Consider the following 19,735-nt stretch of genomic DNA (forward strand, 5'->3'; position numbering starts at 1 on the left):
TTTTCCACCTTCGGCGTGCCTGGGTGGCTCAGTTGGGTAAGTGTCCGACTTCCACTGGGATCACGATCTCTTCGTTGGTGGGTTTGGGTCCCACATCGGGCCTGCATTGGGCTCTGCGCTGGTGGGATTCTCTCTCTCTCTCTCTCTCTCTCTCTCTCTCTGCCCTACCTCCACTCCCGCTCTCTCATGCGATCTCTCTCAAAAATAAATAAATAAACTTAAAAAAAAATCTTTTCCACTTTCTAGTCATGTAATCTTGGGTAACTTACTTAACCATTTTATACCTCAGTTACCTAAGTATTGTTGACACAATTACATGAATGAAAATGTGTGAAGTACTATCAAGTATGAGTAATAGTACCTGGTAGAGAGTAGGCAACACAGAAATGTTACATATTATTGTTTTAGGAGTCAAATGGAAAGGAAAAATTTACATATATTCCACGAACTTATATATATGATTATATATGGTTGTATATGTATATATATACGTGTTTATGTATATGTGAATATGATGTCTATATTTATAATAAATTACTAAGAATGAAAAGTACAGAGTGCTAAACCAGACGGATCCTTGTTTGTCTGTTTATTTGTTAACACTTTAAGTATATTCAGTTTATTGTGTGTCAGTTACACCTCAGCAAAGCTCTTTTTATTATTTTTTTAAGTTTGTTTATTTATTTTGAGGGACCAAGAGAGAAAGCATGAGGAAGAGGGGGCAGAGAGAGAGGAGAGAGCGAGGATCCCAAGTGGGCTCCGTGATCTGAGTGTGGGGCTTGCACTCATGAACCCTGAGATCGTGGCTGGAGCTGGAGTGGGACGCTTTAACCGACTGAGCCACCCAGGTGCCCCAACGGAGCTCTTTGTAAAAGTAAGTACCTGAAGGTTTTCCTGCATTCATTAGCCACCCTTAAAGGAATCAATAACCTTGACGCCATCCACTCAAATACTGTTCCACACCCCACTCCATCATAGCTTTTCTATTCTTTGCTATTCAATATTTTTACTTTCATGAGCATAGTCGACAGTATAAAATGCTTCCCTTTCTTAGAATTGCCTTTTGTATTTGTGTTTCTCTCTTTTTTTAAATTTTCTTATTTGAGTATAATTGACAATGTTATATCAGTTTCAGATGTGCAACATAGTGATTTGACAGGTTTACACGTTATGCTATATTCACCACACGTGTAGTCACCGTATATTGCTGTTACAATAGTATTGACTATATTCCCTCTGCTGTGCGTCTTATTCTTATGACGTATTTACTCCATAACTGGAAGTCTGTATCTCCCTCTTTCCTTCGCCCATTTTGCTCATCTCACCATTTCCCTCTGGCAACCATCAGCTTGTTCTCTGTATGTATAGGTCTGATTTTGCTTTTCGATTATTTATTTTTGTTTTAGATTCCACATATGAGTGAAATCATGTGGTATCTGTCTCTCTCACTCTGACTTATTTCACGTAGCATAATACCCTCTGGGTCCATCCATGTTGTCTCAAAAGGCACGATCGCGTCCATTTTCATGACTGTGTGATATTCCAATGTGCGTGCACACTCGTGTGTGCGTGTGTGTGTACCACATCTCCCTTATCCACTCATCTATCAGTGGACACTTAGGTTGCTTACACATCTTAGCTATTGTAAATAATGCTGCAATAAACATAGGAATGCATATGTCTTTTTGAATTAGTGTTTTTGTTTTCTTTGGGTAAGTACCGAATAGTGGAATTATTCGATCATATGGTATCTCTATTTTTAATTTTTTGAGGAACCTCCACACTGTTTTCCACAATGGCTGTCCAGTTTACATTCCCACCAACAGTGTACGAGAGTTCCTTTTTCTCCACACAGAGGAATCCTCATTTAGATGGGGGCTCAAGGAAGGAAGGCTTTTCTGAGAATGTGATATTTTAGCTGGAATTTGAAGAAGGAAATAAAGTAGACATACTGGAAGGGAGGGCAGGGCATACAAGAGAGAGAAGGGCATATAGCAAGGCCCTATGGTAGGGGGGTGGCTCGGTCAGTTAAGCATCCGACTTCGGCTCAGGTCATGATCTCGCGGTTTGTGAATTCAAGCCCCACGTGGGGTTCTGTGCTGACAACTCGAAGCCTGGAGCCTGCTTTGGATTCTGTGTCTCCCTCTCTCTGTCTCTCCCCGACTCACACTCTGTCTCTGTCTCTGAAAAATAAATAAGCATTAAAAAATTTTTTTTAATATAACAGTTTTCATTGGGATATAATTCACATAAGATACAAATCACTCATTTAAAGTACACAATTCAGTAGTTTGCAGTATATTCAGAGTGGTGCAATCATCACCACAGTCAATTTTAAAACATTTTCATCATCCCAAAAGAAAGTCTGTACCCATTACCATATACTTCCCATCTCCTTCCAATTCTCCCAGCCTTAGGCAACCACTAATCTACTTCATCTTTAAAGACTTGCCTATTTTTGACATTTCAGATAAATTAAATCACACAATATATGATCTTCTGTGACTGGTTTCTTTCACTTAGCATAGTGTTTTCAATATTTGGCCATGTTGTAATATGTCTCAGTGCTTCATGCATTTTTATGGGTGTATAATATTCCATTTAGGGATTTTTTTTTTTTAAATATATATATTCCTTAAATGGATATTATATATATTCCATATTATATATATAAATATTATTATATTACATAAATTATATAATATAAAAATATTATAATATATATAATTATTATATATATAATGTGTATATATATGGTGTGTGTGTATATATATATGGTGTGTGTGTGTGTGTGTGTGTGTGTGTGTATATATATATATATATATATATGTATCTACCACTTTATCAACTCATCAGTTGATGAAAATTTGGGTTGTTTCTACTTTTTGCCTATTACAAATAGCCAAAATGCTATTTTGAGCATTCATGTACAAGCTATTGAGTAGATGTATGTTTTCCTTTCTCTCAGATATAGATCTAGAATAGGAATTCCTGAATCGTATGGCAGCCCTATATTTAACCTTTTGGGGAACTGCCAGAATATTTTCCAAAGAGGCTGCACCATTTTACATTGCAAGCATGGGGGTCCCATTTTTTTCACATCCACTCCAACGCGTAATTCCTGTCTTTTTTTATTACATCCACCATTTTAGTAGGTGTGAAATACTATCTCAGTATTTTGATTTGTATTTCCATGATGGCTAATAACAGTGAGCACCTTTTCTTGTATACATTGGCCATTTGTATATCTTCTTTGAAGAAATATCTACTCAGATTTGTTACCCATTATTTAAATAGGTTACTTCTTTTGTCATGAATGCTTTTGGTGTCATATCTAAGAAAGCTTTGCTTAACTGAAAGTCATGCAGATTTATTCCTATATTTTCTTCCTAAGAATTTTATACTTTAGCATTTACACCTAGGTCTGTGATCCATTTTGATTAATTTTTGTGTACGGCATAAGATAAGGATTCAATTTCATTCTTTTGCATGTGGATATCCAAGTGTTCCCCCACCATTTGTTGATAGGACTATTCTTTCCCTGTTGAATTTTCTTGGCATCTGTGTTGAAATCAGTGTGAATATTTCTGGGTTCTCAAGTCTATCTGATTGACCAAATGCCTGGGTTTTTTTAAATTTTTTTTTTTAGGTTTTTATTTATTTATTTTTGTGAGAGTGTGTGTGCAAGCAGGAGAGGGGGAGAAAGAGAGGGGGACAGAGGATCTGAAGCAGGCTCCGCGTGGACAGTAGGGAGCCTGATGTGGGGCTTGAAATCATGAACAGCGAGATCATGACCTGAGCCGAAGGCAGATGCTTAACTGACTGAGCCACCCAGGTGCCCCCCAAATGTCTGTTCTTCTCCAAGTACCATAGTCTTAATTACTGTAGCTTTACAGCCAAGTTTTGAAATTGGGAAGGGTAAGTCGTCCAACTTGGGTCCTCTTTTCAACGTTGTTTTGGCTATTCTGATGTAAAGAGAGAGCAGACTCCTCCTCCCCGTGTCTCCTCTACTCCCAATACTTCAGAACAACACTACTTCACTTCTGACACCAGACATGTAGGTTTTCCAAACATCAAACAATTTTGCAACATCAGCTGGGTGTCCTACAGTTTAACTCAATTCTGACACTATCTACCCCGGGGATATCATCAGGTCTCACAGGTTAACAGCTCAGTCCTACAAGACAGTGCCCTCTGCCACCACCCCCGCCCTTCAGATGTCAGTAGCAAGTTCAGGCTGTTACCTGTGCTTGTGACTAACCTGCTATAAATTAGAGGTCCCCATGATCACCTCCTTAGGTTTGATTAATTTGCTAGAACAGCTCACAAAACTCAGAGAAACATTTACTTATGTTTAAACTGTTATTATAAAAGACATTATAAAGGATACAGATGTGCAGCCTGATAAAGAGGTACATAGGGCAAAGTTCAGAAGGGTCCCAGGTGCAGAGGCTTCTGTCCCCATGGAACTGGGGTGTGCCACCTTCCCAGCATGTGGATGAGTTTGCCAACCTGGAAGCTCATCTAATCTTGCTCAATAGTTTTTATAGAACTTCATCTCCAGCCCCCTCCCTTTGCCTTCCTAGAGCTTGGTGGTTAGGGCTGAAAGGTTTTTTTTTTTCTTCCAAATTTTTATTTAAATTCTAGTTAACATATAGTGTTAACATTGGTTTCAGGAGAATTTAGTGATTCATTACTTACATATAGCCCCCAGTGCTCGTCGTAACATGTGCCCTCCTTAATACCCATCACCCATTTAGCCCATCCCCCACTTCCCTACCTCCATCAACCCTCAGTTTGTTCTCTATTGTCAAGAGTCTCTTATGGTTTGCTTCCCTTTCCTTTTTTCTTCCCATATGTTTATGTGTTTTAATTTCTAAATTCCACAGATGAGTGAAATCAAATGGCATTTGCCATTCTCTGACTTATTTCACTTAGCATAATACACTCTAGGTCCATCCACGTCATTGCAAATGGCAAGATTTCATTCTTTTTGATGACTGAGTAATATTCCATTAGATATATATTCTATACATATAATATATACATATATATGTATATAATATATATGTAATGGAATATATATAATATATATAATGGAATACATATATAATATATATAATGGAATATATATGTGTGTGTATATATATATATTTATGTAAAATATCTTCTTTTTTTAATGTTTGTTTTTGAGAAAGAGAGTGTGAGCAGGGGAAGGAGAGAGAGGGAGACATAGAATCCAAAGCAGGCTCCAGGCTCTGAGCTGTTAGCACAGAGCCCAACACTGGGCTCCAACTCACAAACCACAAGATCAAGACCTGAGCTGAAGTCTGAGGCTTAACCCACTGAGCCACCCAGGTGCCCCTATATACCACATCTTCTTTATCCATTCATCTATTGATGGACTCTTGGGCTCTTTTCAATAGTCTGGCTATTGTTGATGAAAGTTTTAATCCTTGGGGCTCCTGGGTGGCTCAGTTGATTAAGCTCAAAGCCCGGAGCCTGCTTCAGATTCTTTGTCTCCCTCTCTCTCTGCCCCTCCCACCCCTCCCTCAAAAAGAAATAAACATTAAAAAAAAAAAAAAAAAGACAGTTTTAATCCTCTACTCCCTTGTTTGATATGTTCACCAGTCCTATCTGGAGACCATCTAGGAGCCCCACCCTAAGCCACGCATTAGCATAAATTCAGGTAAGCTCAAAAGGAGCTCCTTATCAATGACAAAAGACACTCCTATCACTCAGGAAATTCCAAGGGTTTAGGAGCTTTGTGCTGGGAATGGGGTTGAAGACCAAATCTATTTCTTATTTTACCCTAACTGAGTTCCTTGGAATTTCCAGGTGAATCTCAAAATAAGCTTGTTGATTTATGCAAAAATGACAGCTGAGATTTTGATAGGGGAAGCACTGAATCTGCAGATAAATTTGGGGAATATTGCTAGTTTTATAATATTACATTTTTTGATCCATGTACATGGAATGCCTTTCCATTTATTTAGGTTTTCTTTAAGTTCTTTCAACAATGTTTTGTAGCATTTAGAATATAAGTTTTGCACTTCTTTGTAAAGTTATTCCTAAGTATTTTATTCTTTTTGATGCTATTCTAATAAATTGCGGTATTTTAAAAACCAATTCTAACATCTCTGAAATTGAGATATACTGTACAATCAAGGGTATCTTAGCATTATGCCATAGTACAAGTGGCAGTAATTTTTTTTTTATCTTGGTGGAGATACATGTGATTTACCATCAATAGCTTCTTTGATTCAAGACCATATGGTATTAAATGTGAAATGTCTATAAAACATTAAAGTGGAAATGGAAAATAGGCATTTGGATATATCGATTTAGAAATCAGAAGAGAGTTGAACTAGAAGATAGATGTAGGGTCATCTGAAGTTCATTATTTTATTATTAAAAAAAATTTTTTTAATGCTTATTTATTTTTGAGAAAGAGACAGAGCACAAGCAGGGGAGGGGCAGAGAGAGGAGACACAGAATCCAAAGCAGGCGCCAGGCTCTGAGCTGTCAGCACAAAACCTGACACAGGGCTCAAACTCACAAACCATGAGATCATGACCTGAGCTGAAGTCAGATGCTCAACCGACTGAGCCACTCAGGCACCCCCGAAGTTCATTAATTTAAAGCCACAGCAATGAATGAGATTTTTTGGGAAAACAGAGGTTCCTGCCCTGAGAAATCACAATAAGAAGTCGATTAGAAGAATAAGAGCTAGAAAAGGGAACATTTTTGTTTTGAGTTATTGTTGTCATTATTGCTATTATTATGCATCACTAAGTGGAAGGACCTATGGGGCCAGGACCTTGCCTCTTTTATACTCGAACGAACCTCTCTAAGCTAAGCACTTTCCTATATTTAGCTATTAACCTACATATCACAGATAAATTGGGAAAAGTGATTCAGAATAATCCGTTCATTTGAGAAATAATATATTGATTAACCATCAGCTCTCTCAGCCCTGAAAATCAAACATGAATACAAATAAATCAGTCTTTTCAAGTCTCCAGAGAAGCATTTTAATCTGATTGTGATTTTGGATTGAAAATAGGCACATGCTTATTGCATATTGACCTAGAGTAATTTTCGAAAGGTAGAAGAAGAAAACCAGTCGGTAGAAATACTGCAGCATTCACAATTAAAAGCAGAAATGTGTATAAAAATCCTTCCAAGGCGTTCGTATCCCATTTGCTGCCACATTTCTATAGAATAAGTAGGACACCAGCTGGTAGTAATGCTAATTCATCCGCCTTTCCTTTACTGTTTGTCACTTCTCAGATGCTGAATCTTCTCCATTCCTTTTTTCCCTTTTTCCCTTCAGATTTCAAATGCCCTAACCAACATATAGTTACTATAATACCACACCCTCTATGCAGTAGTTCTCAACCAAGGGAGTTTTTTGACCCCCAGAAGACATGTGGAAAGGTATGGAGACATTTTTCTTTTGTCAGAACTGGAGATAGGGTGCTACTGACTTCAAAAGGGTACAGGACAGGGATGTTGCCTCACATCTTACAATCCCCAGGGCAGCCCCTCATAACAATGAATTATCTAGCCCAAAGCGTCAGTAGTGCCAAGGTTGAGAAACTGTACCAATGGGGCTGAGTTTTTAGGTATATGAACTTTCCGGGAGCACTCTCCTTAGCTTTTACCAAATTCTCAAAGGTGGTATAACGCAGAATTTTAAGGAACACTGGCTTAAATGGATGTTTCACCTAGGCCTTGGTAACAAGTGGCATATTAATACTATTTCACAGCAAAAATCACCTCTCTAGTTAAGACGACTTATCTTAGCTGGCCAAATTTCGCTGTCCCTTTCCACTGCCCACTCTGATTCATGGCCAAACACAACTCTTTGGATTTCCTGTCTCTAGGTTCTCCAAATACCACAATCCCCTTCTAGTAGACAGGTTAATACAGTTATCATGGTTATGGTGAATATTGATTAAGCTAGAGCTTCATGATATGCCAAGTTTTGGTTTCTCTAGACACCTCCAGTTCCTTTGGTCAGTATCTATTTGGGCATGTGGTGATGAAAATTAGCTTACAACTGAAAACTAAAGATATTAAAAAAAATTTTTTTTAAACATTTATTATTGAGAGACAGAGCAATAGCATGGGAGGGGCAGAGAGAGGAGGAGACCCAGAATACCAAGCAGGCTACAACCTCTGAGCTGTCAGCACAAAGCCTGATGAAGGGCTGGAACTTACAAACTGTGGGATCATGACCTCAGCTCAAGTCGGAGGCTTAAGCGACTGAGCCACCCAGGCGCCCCTTTCCTGGTTATTTTAAACAGTTCAGCCGTAATATCTGTATCCCAGTCCAGCTAACCTGGGATGTAATTATATTAAACTAGCAACTCCTGCGCACTTACAGGCAAATTTGGGAGAGTGGAGGCTATGAGCAAGGTGACTGGGTCAAATGCAAAAGCCTCCCTTTTCCTTGTTACGAATAAGTCAAATTAGAAACCTACAAGGGGGGGGGGGGTGGGTGCACGAGAGAATAAAGCCAATGTCTAAAATGCCCTTTCCAGATAATCAGCAGATACAATAATCGTTACCATCGCAATCGCTCTTAATCAGATACTGGAAGTTGGCTGTTGTGGCCTATAAATCAAGAGAAACCAAACCAACCCAACTTAGCCATTTCCCCAAATATTAGCAACTCTGTATAGTTAGTAGTCCGCTAATCCGATCAGGGAGCCCTAGCCAGCAACACTGAGGCTGGAATCCTGAACTCCCTAAAAACCCCAGATTGGTAAAATAAATAAATAACCGGGGTTTCCGTGGGAACGCGGTAAAGGGAGGCCGATGAGAGAACAAAGGCCGCGTCCCTATTAGGGGCTGCCGGGCCCACGGGCCGCACTGGGGGCGAGGGCGGCGGTGCGTCCGGGTGGCGGGCTGCCCGGTGTCCCACGCCGCCGCGGCGCTGGCGCACCTCTCCCGGCCAGTCCCCGGAGCCACAGCATAGCAGGGCGCCGGCGAGGCGGGAGGCGAGTGCGAAGGGCCGCGGGGGCCGAGGCTGGCCGCCGCCCGAGTGAGTGTGCTAGCGAGCGACTTGTGAAACACGCCGCGGGCCGTCACCCAGCAGGACAGCGAACACGCGGCGCCGGCTGAAGCCGCCTAGATAGCGCACGCGGGAGAGGAGGGGCGCCGGGGACAGAGGGCGACGTCCCCTGCAGTTCCCGTCTCGCAGGGGTCGCCGGCGCCGCCAGGCCCCGCCCCCTGGCGCTTATGTAATAGGGGCGCGCTGCCATTGGCCTGCGCGACCGGAAAGGGCGCAGGCGTGCGAGCAGAGGAGGGGCGGGGGAGGTGGCCGCAGCAGGAAGGCGAGTGGGCGGCGAAAAGCGGGCGGGCGCTGGGGCGACTGGGAGAGCTGCGCGGCGTGCGCGGGCACGAGCGTAGTGGCCTCCCCCGAGGCTGAGGCGGCGGCGGGCGCGCGCGGCGGCGGGTTCGAGGCGCGGGCTGTTGTGCTCTCCGCTCTCCTCTTTCCCTTCCTTGGCGGGTGGAGGAGGCCGAAGCGGTGCTGGGCGCGCTCCCCCTTGCTCTCCCTCCGGCCACCTCCCCCGGCCCTCTCGCGCTGCGCGGTCTCTCCGACGCAAGACTGTCCCGGCCCGGGTGAGCGGCAGTGGGGGCGGCGCTGACGCCGCAGGACGTCCGGGAGCCGGGGTGGGGACCCGGCGGCGGGGTCGCCGCGGGTCGCGAGGGGCCGCCGGCCTCCCCGTCTCCCAGGCGGCGGCCCGTCCTGTCCCAGCGCGGGCCGCGGGCAGGAGGGAGAGCTCGGGCGCCTGCCAGGCCCTGCAGGTGGCCGGGTTGCAGGCCGCGGAGCGGAGCGGTAACCTTACCCCTTGGCGACAGCAGCTGGTCGGTTTCTCGAGGCCCGGGCTCCCCGTGGCCGAAGGGGCCGGGTTTGGGGCGGCCAAAGCCTCGGGGAGGCGCGTCTCGGGCCGGAATCTGTGCGGAGTGGCGGGTAGGTGAGGGCTGTGTGGCCGGACCGGGGAAGGAGCTCCCCGAGGCGGGAGAGGCCGGTTGGGAAGGAAGGTGGGCCGGGCTGCAGCTGGGGTCGGTCAAGTGTTGGGTGAGATAGACCTTACTCCTGGTGCTTTTCTCTACCCTCGGTGAACGGATGTAGTTAAAACGTGGGGGTCAGGATGTTGATCACTGCCTGGGCCTCTTCGTTTCAGATGGTTATGGAGAATGATCCTACTTCCTGGATCGAAAAATCTTTTCTTAGTTGTTTGGGTTTTAAGAGGATCTTAGGGGGCACTCCTTACTTGTTGCCTCCTGTAAAAGCTCTTCATTTTAGAACAACTCTTTATTCGTTCTACTTCCCTCTTTGCAGCCCTCTCGGAAAATTACAGTAAATAAGAGTAACATTAAAAATCTGCGTTTAAGGTATTTGTAAGTGACTTGTTGCCCCTGAGTTTGTCGTATGTAATTAAGAAGTTGTGCTTAAGATTTTGTAGAAAATTCGATTTGGCTTGAGAGCATTTCTTAAGTTGAGCTGTCCAAAAGCAGGTGGCTTGTTCGTTTGCATTTCTGCTTTCAGAAAGGAAATTAATGCAGTGAGTTGTTGGAAGTTAGGGGCCTACCCCACGCATTTAGACTGTTGATTCGATTTCCTTTACGGGGTGTTCAGTTTTCTGTTTTAAAAATAAGAACAAGCTACAACAGTCTTTACTTATCAAAGCTTTTATGGTTTTATTTACTACTTTAGATGACAGTGGAAAATAGGTTAAATCTATTGTGTAATGTTATATTTTAGGAGAAGTCCTAGGTGGAAAAGTTAAAAATAATATTCATCTCATGACATTGTACAGAGCGCTGCCTGAAAGTGGTATCAGAATAACTAATATCTTGTAATTATCAAAGAAATTTCTGGAATTAGTGGCATTAAAACAATTGAGGTTACCCGCAAAATCAGTGTTAGCATGCGTGGCAGACATTGTGTAGAAGAGTTCAGAAGCCTGAGAGGACTGAAGTATTGTAACATAAGGTACTGATACAAGATGTTATAATAGACTGGGATACATAAAGATTGCGTACCTATTACCATCCACCTCATACTCAAGTATCTAAAACTGTTTCTGTGGGAACAGGTTTGATATGCTGCCATAACATTTGTACTTAAATATACTTAAAATCATTCCGTTTGGCTTGGAAATGATAAATATTTGGCTTTTGAAAAGCGAAAATGGAAGTTTGGTGTTCAAGGACTAACACATCTGGTGATATTTACCATTATATGGGAACGGGGTTCTTACATTCGGCTAGCATACTAAAAATTTTTGTAGTTTGTTAAAATAGCTGGCTTTTTAGAAAAGCGTTGGGTCTCTTCTATATTTTACTTGACTTTCAGTTCAGTGTTAAATACTAGTGGGAACTTGTCCAAGCAGTGTATTTATGTATTGTTTCCCTTTTTCCTTTTTTGGGGAGAACCTCATGTGCTTCTATGAAATGCTTTGATTTTATATCCATTAACTAATTAGGATCCCAGTCAGAAAAAGCCAGTACTGTTTTCTGGTTAAAGGTGATGTAGGTCCATGTTATGTTCACGCCCTGCAGTGATTTAGAAGTTTAAAACTTAATTGCAGTGCTAGTCAAAGCTATACATAGGAATTCTACTTAGGACCCAATTTCAATATATTTAAAAGGTAGCTGGGGCTCATAGGCCCTTTATGAGCACGTTTAACATGTGTTGTCCAATAGAAGACTTTAATGTTTTTTATTAAGTTTTTATTTTAATTCCAGTAGAGTTAACATGTAGTGTTACATTAATTTCAGGTGTACAATATTAGTGATTCAATAATTCTATACGTTACTCAATGCTCATCATGATGAGTGTATTTCTTAATCCCCATCACCTATTTCACCCATCCCCCTACCCACCTCTGATAACCATCAGGTCTTTATAGTTAAGAGTCTGTTTCTTGGTTTGAGAAGCCTTTAATTTTTTTTTTAAGTTTCTGCAGTTCTTCCTTTTTTTTTTTGTTTGTTTTTTGTTTTTGTTTTATAAGTTTATTTGAAGAGCGAGCAAGAGCAGGGGAGGGAGAGAGAGAATCCCAAGCAGGCTCTGTACTGACAGTGTGGGGCTTGAACTCAATAACCGTGAGATTATGACCTGAGCTGAAATCAAGAATCAACCAACAGCCACCCAGGTGCTCCATGAAGACTTAAATTTAATGAAAAAGTAAAAGTAACTTTTTCAGTGACATTTATTTTTAACCCATTTAGCTTCATTTCAGACTATCAGTAGTAAAAAGTGGTACCTTTCATTTTTGTAAAGGTACCTTTACCCTTTTTACAAGGTTTATTCTCTCAATTGGGAACTAATTTAATCTTATTTAGTAATTTCTCCAGCAATCCTGCAAAGATCAGTTGTTTAGAAAGATTTAGAACAGCATAGTGGTTTTATGTAACCTGAGTATTTAGGAGAACAGTTCCCATTGCTCTTAGGATCTCCTTCAGAACCTTTAGATGACAGCTCTAAATTTCTCTTAAATTGTAAGAATCTTAATTCATGACAGTTAATACTAGAAAGGGAAAGTACCTTTGCAAAGTGATCAAGCAATTGCTTGGGGAAGAGTGCTAAACTTTTTTGGTAAAGTTTTGAAGGTTACGTATGGCAAAGTGTACAGATCTTAGAGGTACAGCTCAGTGAGTTTTTACAAGTGAACACACCTATATAACCATTACCCTGATCAAGAGATAGAACACATCAACTGCCCCCCATGCCCTTTTTTCCCAGTCACCACCTCCTAGATTAGCTTTGCCTGTTTTGAACTGTATACAACCCGTGTGTTGTGTCTGGCTTCTTTCCTTTAACACTGGATACAACCCTGTTGTTACTTGTAACCATAGTTTTTTTCTTTTTGAATGCAGGTAGTATTCCACTGATAAGTATACCACAAATTATCCATTTTATTATTAACTGGAATTTGCATTGTTTCCAGTTTTGGAAACAAGTACTCTGGACATTCTCGTATTGCCTTTGGGTGGATATGTACATTTGCATTTCTGTTGGGAAATGCAACATTTCTGTTGGGTGTATATGTACATTTGCATTTATATCGGGAGTGGAATTATTAGGTTTATAGAGTACACCAAAACAGTTTTCGACAGTGGTTGTACTAATTTATTCTCTAGTAGCATTGTATGTGAGAATTTGAAAACCCATACATTTTGACTGACAGCTCTATAGAACTTAAGTCTTCAACTCTTGAGAGCATTACCATACTTCGATTACTCGGTATTAATCACTCTAATGCCTCAACTTCTGTTTTTAGATATGGCTCGTGGACAGCAGAAGATTCAGTCGCAGCAGAAAAATGCCAAAAAGCAAGCTGGACAAAAGAAGAAACAAGGACATGACCAAAAGGCTGCTGCCAAAGCTGCCTTAATATATACCTGCACTGTCTGTAGGGTAAGGGGAGTGGGATGGCATAACCCTCCTGTGGACAGTTCTTTGCTTAGATGTTGCTGTATCGAGGTTAAAGTTTTGCAGCCATGGCAAAATAAATAGATCGGAGAGCTGCTTATTTTAGGTTTCCATCTTCAGTTGTCTCTTCCATAAATATTTTCTTGAATGGCTCCTGTGGCCAGGCACAGTTCTCTAGGTGTTGGGGGAAGGGAGTGAACAAAGCAAAGTCCTTTTCCTCGTGAAGAATAAAGATGTCTTCTTCAGGGCAGATACTACACTTTGAACTTTGTAAGAAGTCAGATCTACATTCTTAGTTTAGAGCTGTACGAGACACAAGTATACCCCTGGTTATATAATTGTCTTTTTTTCTTCACTAAATTCTTAGGAGGTCTGCAAAACTCTACGGAGTATTTTTACATTAGGGCCTTTCCTAGAATTAATATGTTTTATTAGATTTGAAGAGTAGTCATAACAACTACTATTGAGTGCATATCTGGTGTTCTACATGTATGAGCCCATTAATCCCCACAATCACCCTATGAGATAAAGGACTTTTATTCTCATTTTACAGAAAAGTAAACTGAGCCATGGGGATTAAATAACTTGTGCAGGGTCACCCAGCTAGTACAGAGAAGAGCTGGGATCTGAAGCTGGGCAGTCTAGTTCCTGAGCCCACCCTCCAGGCCACCATACCACACTTCCTTTCAAAGAAGTTTTTCTTCAGTTCCAAGCCAGTTTCTTTCTTGCTTTTTTGTAAGCTCAGCACCTTTGAAGTTCGTGAATAGAAGTGCCAAAGGAAAAATACATAGTGACGGTGGTCCAGTACATATGCATGTATACATATGTATATGTATTTTTTTCCAAAGCCCCACACCTTGGTAGGGTTGTGGGAAGGGATCTTGGTAAGACACGATTCCAAAACTAAAGTTTATCATCTGAAGGCATTACTGATGAAATTGAAGTTTCTAACTACATGAAAGTTCTTGTTAAGAGAGGAAACCTATTACATTAAGTATCTTGTTCATACTGAGCTTTGAGACACTCAAAATAATGCAATTGAGCAACTTTAAATTCTCTTTGGAAAGAGACAGGGTAAAAGTAAATTTCATTAAATTACTGATGAGTAAATGCTTCGATTTGAAAGTACTAGAGTAGGGGTGCCTGTGTGGCTCAAACATCTGACTCTTGATCTCCGCTCCTGAGTGGGATTGAGCCCTGCAGTGGGCTCTCTGCTGACAGCACAGAGCCTGCTTGGAATTCTCTCTCTGCCCCTACCCCGATTGCATGCACCCCCCCCCCCCCCCCCCCCCCCCCCCCCCCCCATACATACATACATACACACACACACACACACACACACTAAATAAGTAAATCAAGTTTTAAAAAATAATAAAAGACCTAGAGTAGTTCACCTCTTTAAACTCCCAAAAATAGCCAAAACTTGTATTTCATGTTTTGTTTAACTGCCTGAGCAAGAGGATCAATTACTGAAGGTCCTTGCCTAGGGAAGTTGGTGTAGTGTAACATTTGAGAACTGAAGTACAGTATGAGGTTGAAACAGGTCTTGGACAAATTACACCCTAGGTTTTAGTTTCTTACGTGAAATGAGGAATAATAGTAGGAACTAATTTAAGGTTAGTGGGAAGGTCCTATGAGAATTCAGGTAACCTGCTTAACATAATGTGTTAAATAAATGTTATCTCTTGTTTCCTGTTAAACAAGCGGAATCCTTTATGTAACCCACCTATTCTCCATATGTGAAATACGGTCACACGTTAGGAATTTCTTTGTTACAAGGTCCTTTTTCATATGCCAGCCACTAGTTGCAGGAACTTAAAAGTATTTTGAGATGATTGTCTATCGTGAGCAGGCTCAGGATTTGAAAAGTTAACACATTTTTATTTCATGAATAAGGTCTAACTCTTTTTTTGCACATTTTTTAAAATCAGACACAAATGCCAGACCCTAAGACCTTCAAGCAGCACTTTGAAAGCAAGCATCCTAAGACTCCACTTCCTCCAGAATTGGCTGATGTTCAGGCATAAAGTTGTTTACAGGTAGTTGACCTTTTGTCTTTTCATTTGTTAATGTCAAGGTTGTATACGAGAGCAAAATTATCTTCTGTTACTGAAATTAATGTCTACCTTTTTTCTAGCTGAGATTTTACTGCTTCCCCTTTTTTAAGTTAGTGTTTACCTTCACAACTGTTAAAAACCCATTTTCCCAAACCAGATCTTCTCAATGCCTTTGAAACACCCAAGTTTTTACTACTGTAGCCCAAAATGGGGGGCTGAGGTGATGCTGGCCAGCTCTGGTCCAAGAATGGAAGAGACTTACCAGCCTAAAGAAAGTAACTATTATAAAGGCATTTGAGGGTCTTGCTCCCAGAAATGATGCAGAACAATGTTCCTGAGTGCCTTGTTGCAGGTATTTTAGAGTGTTTAACAGAGCTTCTGAATGCATTGAAATATGTAGCAAAATGTGGGCTTACACTGTATAAACTTTATAGTTGCTTGAAAATAATCAGTTTACATTTTTTGTGTGGTTTTTGTTTTCCCTAAGTGGTGGTGATGGTGTGAGATAACTTCCTTTTTAAAGTAAATTTATCAAAGATTTGTGTATAAAATCATTGACAGATCCATCAGAATGACTTGGTAGCTTATGCATGTGGTGCATTTTTCGTAGACATTTGAAATGCATATAAGTGGTATTTGTGCAATGCTTGCATTCACTGAAAATTCCGTTTATGTTTTATAGGTGAATTCACGACACCTTTGGCTCTTCTACTGTCTCAGACCTTAGGTAACAAACCTGCAGCTGCTTTTCTAACAAACTGTTGATCAGCAAAAATAAAGGGGCTACAGAAACACTCATTTTTATGCTGTTCCCTTTTGGGCTTCATGCAAAGACAATTCTGTGTAAATGTACAGTTGACTCTGATTTGGAAATCTGAAAATCAGTCCATCCTTGTTATAAAAAATTTTTTTACAATTGTAATTATATTGATGTTCATATTGTGTAAAATAACTCATTTAATAAAGTAGTACTTTGATTTTACAACATCACAGGATAAATGGTTCTAGAAATTCTGTTCTAACCTTCCACGTTATTTGCCTTATAAAAATCTAATGAATTCGTCAGCTAGAATTGCAAGCGCAGTTCCTATCTCCCTTTCTCAGCTCAGTGGCAGGTTCGCTAGTTACATTGGAGCAGACTCATTCATAGTTTTACTGGCAGCTGCTGGTCTAGGTGAAGAATGACTTACCTGCTGCCTTAGTATATTACCACCATGTGTCATTTCCCCCTCTGATCATTTCCTGTGTTTGAGGTTGGAATATTTTAGCCTGCTGTGTGACCTGGCTGTAGCTGCCAGCCAGGTATACCCTCTAGATAACTGACAAATTCCTAATGTGGTTGGATTTTCAGTGAGCCCTTCTGAAAGAATAGGTTCTGAAGTATATGCCATAGCGAAATAATCCAGCTTTCGTTTAATACAAACCTGATGGATCACGTGTGAACTGGTAAAGATCTGTCTTATATAAGTTACACCTATGGATTCTTTCACAGTTCTTCAAGTTCATTAATTTGAGATTACAACTCCACATTTGATGGAATTTATTAGTAATTTGGCCAATTTTATGAGTGGTTTTCCTTAATAGGAAGATTGGAATGACTTGCTGCTGGGTTAATTCCCAGAACCTTCTCCCTCCTTTCGTTTGTAAGTGAATGGTTGGTTTTAGAAGTTTACTTTGTACTGGTTCCTGAAATCAAAGACTGTACAGTATGATTTGTCTGAACTAGAAAAGTATTAAAATGGGCCAATGTCCACATTCTTTTGGCTCTAAGGATGGGGAAGTGGGTTGGTTCCGATGGATGAGGTATATCCCATCCAGTTAAGGAAGACTAATTTTAGGGTCCTCCTAATTTGCTTTTGTCAGCTATTAGCTTTACTAGTGAAACTGCTTTAACTCGGTTTAAAATTTGAAGTTAATATAATAGGAAGAACACTCAACTATTTACTGGTAATTGCTTAGAGCCACGAATCTGATCCTGTGGGTCACAAAGCGCATTCCCTCTTTCTGCTGTAATTCATCACTGCATTTGTTTCATAGCTGTGCGTATTCTGCCCACCTTGTTTGACTTCACTGTAAGTTTAAAATAAGATATTTACGAGGAAAAGCTTCAGTGGTGATAGTTTCTTAGCAACTTCTGTTACGTTCTTACTTTAAAATAGTCTTTTTTTTCCGTGTAATTTCCTAAGTTCAGATTTAATATCTGTTATTTCCTAATATGTTGGTTACTAGAACATTAGAATTTGCCTGATTGCTTGTGGTGGGTATTACAGAAGTTCTGGTTAAATTACAATTTAAAGGTTTTTAAAAGTGCTTTGACCATATGTATGTTTACATTTAGTAACAAATCATTTAAAAACCATTCACAAGTTTTGGTTTTATTTTTTTTTTTCATTTGTTTTACTGGCTGTAATTCAGAATAAAAGCTTTTTGTTCTTGTACTTAACCCTTTTTTATAAGCAGCTGAAGACACCATATTTAACTTTATATCTCAGTGAAGGAAAATAGCTGCATTGGTCTTGCATAAGACATTGATTCTCATACTTCATGTAAGGATTATTAGGATTATCCCTTCTTTATTATGTTTGAGTTAAATTTGCTCTAAGGGGAAAATTAAAATTCTTAAGCATCCTCATTATTTAATTTGAAGATTCTATAACAGACCACAGCAAAGTTCATTATAAAACTTATGGTGTCTTCAAAGACTTTATAAAATCTGAGACACTGAGAGAGAATTGGTCCGTTTGTATTCTGTATTTCCACTAATTGCCAAAAGGAATGGGGTTAAGGTTAAATTTGTTTCATTCTACTTCATATGGATCTACATCCCCATGTTTAACTGACACACTGGGGGCTCAGTTGTGTGCTGTAATGTCTTATTAAAGAAGATATTAAAGAAAACTAAACTAGTCTAATTTCTTCTACATTCTAGGAGATTTTTATATTGCCTCTTCCCATTTTTTTTTTTTTTTTTTTTTTTTTTAATTTCTCAACTCAGAGTTGCCTCTTAAGTGTAGAGCTCAGTCATTCCAAAGGCAGCAAGAGATTTCTTTCATTTCTCATTGTTTTTCCTGAAGTTCGGTCTATTTTAGGTGTACAGAATACTTAACAAGGGAAAAGGAAAAGGTTGTCATTCTGAAGCCTTCCTGTATAGAGTTAAGTGTAAGTTGTTGGAAGGGAGAAGTAATTGGCTATTAATATAAAAATAATACTCAAATGAAAAATGTTTAGGTCAATAAATTGAATGGGTAAGTCCTTTAGGACACAGACTCCAATTTGAGATAACACTTTGGTTTTATATTAAGGCTACTGCATAGCTAGTTAATCACATCATAATGCAAACTTGAGCTATATGTAGCATGAATAAAATAGAATTTCCAATGTTACTATTTTGGCGAAAAGAATTCTTGTGTTTCATTTTTATTAGTATGTGGAATATGCTCTGTTTTAAAATGCAGTTAATATCAAAGCCTTTTTCTAAAATACAGTGATAGCCACAGTCCAAACTATAACTAAAATACCATATTTAAATTTAATCTGAATAATTTATTTGTGTTAGAATTTTCATTTTGGGGAGTTTTTGGTTTGGTTTGATTTTAGTCAGACATATACTTTTTTGAGTGTATAGAAATGAAGATTAACACTAGGGGTTGTGTTTACTGGAATCTTTCAGGCTTCCCTAATTTTATCTGTTGTAAATGTTTCAGAAAAACCTTAGCCCTTCCTATGTATAGATTTAATAAAACATCTATATACTTTATTGAGAAAATTGATGTTTTATTAATGAAAGTTCAACCTGTCATTAGTTGCAGATTACCATATTGAACTGAAATGTCTTCTATTTTAAATGTTCTTTGGGTAAGCTTTTTACTGAGTTACCATCTTTTTGGATTTTTTAATTTTTGGTTTTGAATAGGCATTCTCCAATTTTTTGTACATAGTAGGGCTCCAAATTTAAAATCTGCATGTATGGAGCCAGACTTTAATCATTTGTGTCCATATGGGCATATCTGCAATGTGAAGTAATTATGTTAAAATCCTATTACTTTCTCATCATTTTTTATGTATACACCATCATTGTTTTTATAGGTGATATCATTAGTAAGCTTAGGTTTTTGTAGACCAGATAAGTACCTTACTTTGTCACTGTCTTCAGTCTTATAAAATTCTAAGTGTGACTTGCTTTTTGGATTCCGTATTATTAAAATTTTAGTAAGTAGGCCATCAT

The 19,735-nt window shown here is 39.7% G+C and overlaps 1 protein-coding gene across 3 annotated transcripts; it reads left to right on the forward strand.

The window, feature by feature from the left end:
• Window positions 1-8,927: 8,927 nt before the first annotated feature.
• Window positions 8,928-16,500, forward strand: ZNF706 (zinc finger protein 706). Of its 3 annotated transcripts, none has more exons than XM_049633564.1 (4): window positions 8,928-9,052; window positions 13,302-13,438; window positions 15,385-15,492; window positions 16,193-16,500. In XM_049633564.1, the coding sequence occupies exons 2-3, from the start codon at window positions 13,304-13,306 to the stop codon at window positions 15,478-15,480; spliced, it is 231 nt and encodes a 76-aa protein (XP_049489521.1). In that variant the 5' UTR covers window positions 8,928-9,052; window positions 13,302-13,303; the 3' UTR covers window positions 15,481-15,492; window positions 16,193-16,500. The 3 variants fall into 3 exon arrangements, with proteins under 3 accessions (XP_049489521.1, XP_049489522.1, XP_049489523.1); XM_049633565.1 differs by lacking the exon at window positions 8,928-9,052 and adding an exon at window positions 9,369-9,633; XM_049633566.1 differs by lacking the exon at window positions 8,928-9,052 and adding an exon at window positions 9,901-9,985.
• Window positions 16,501-19,735: the final 3,235 nt, after the last annotated feature.

The sequence above is a fragment of the Panthera uncia genome, chromosome F2 (genome assembly GCF_023721935.1).
Source record: "Panthera uncia isolate 11264 chromosome F2, Puncia_PCG_1.0, whole genome shotgun sequence".
NCBI classification, from domain to species: domain Eukaryota; kingdom Metazoa; phylum Chordata; class Mammalia; order Carnivora; family Felidae; genus Panthera; species Panthera uncia.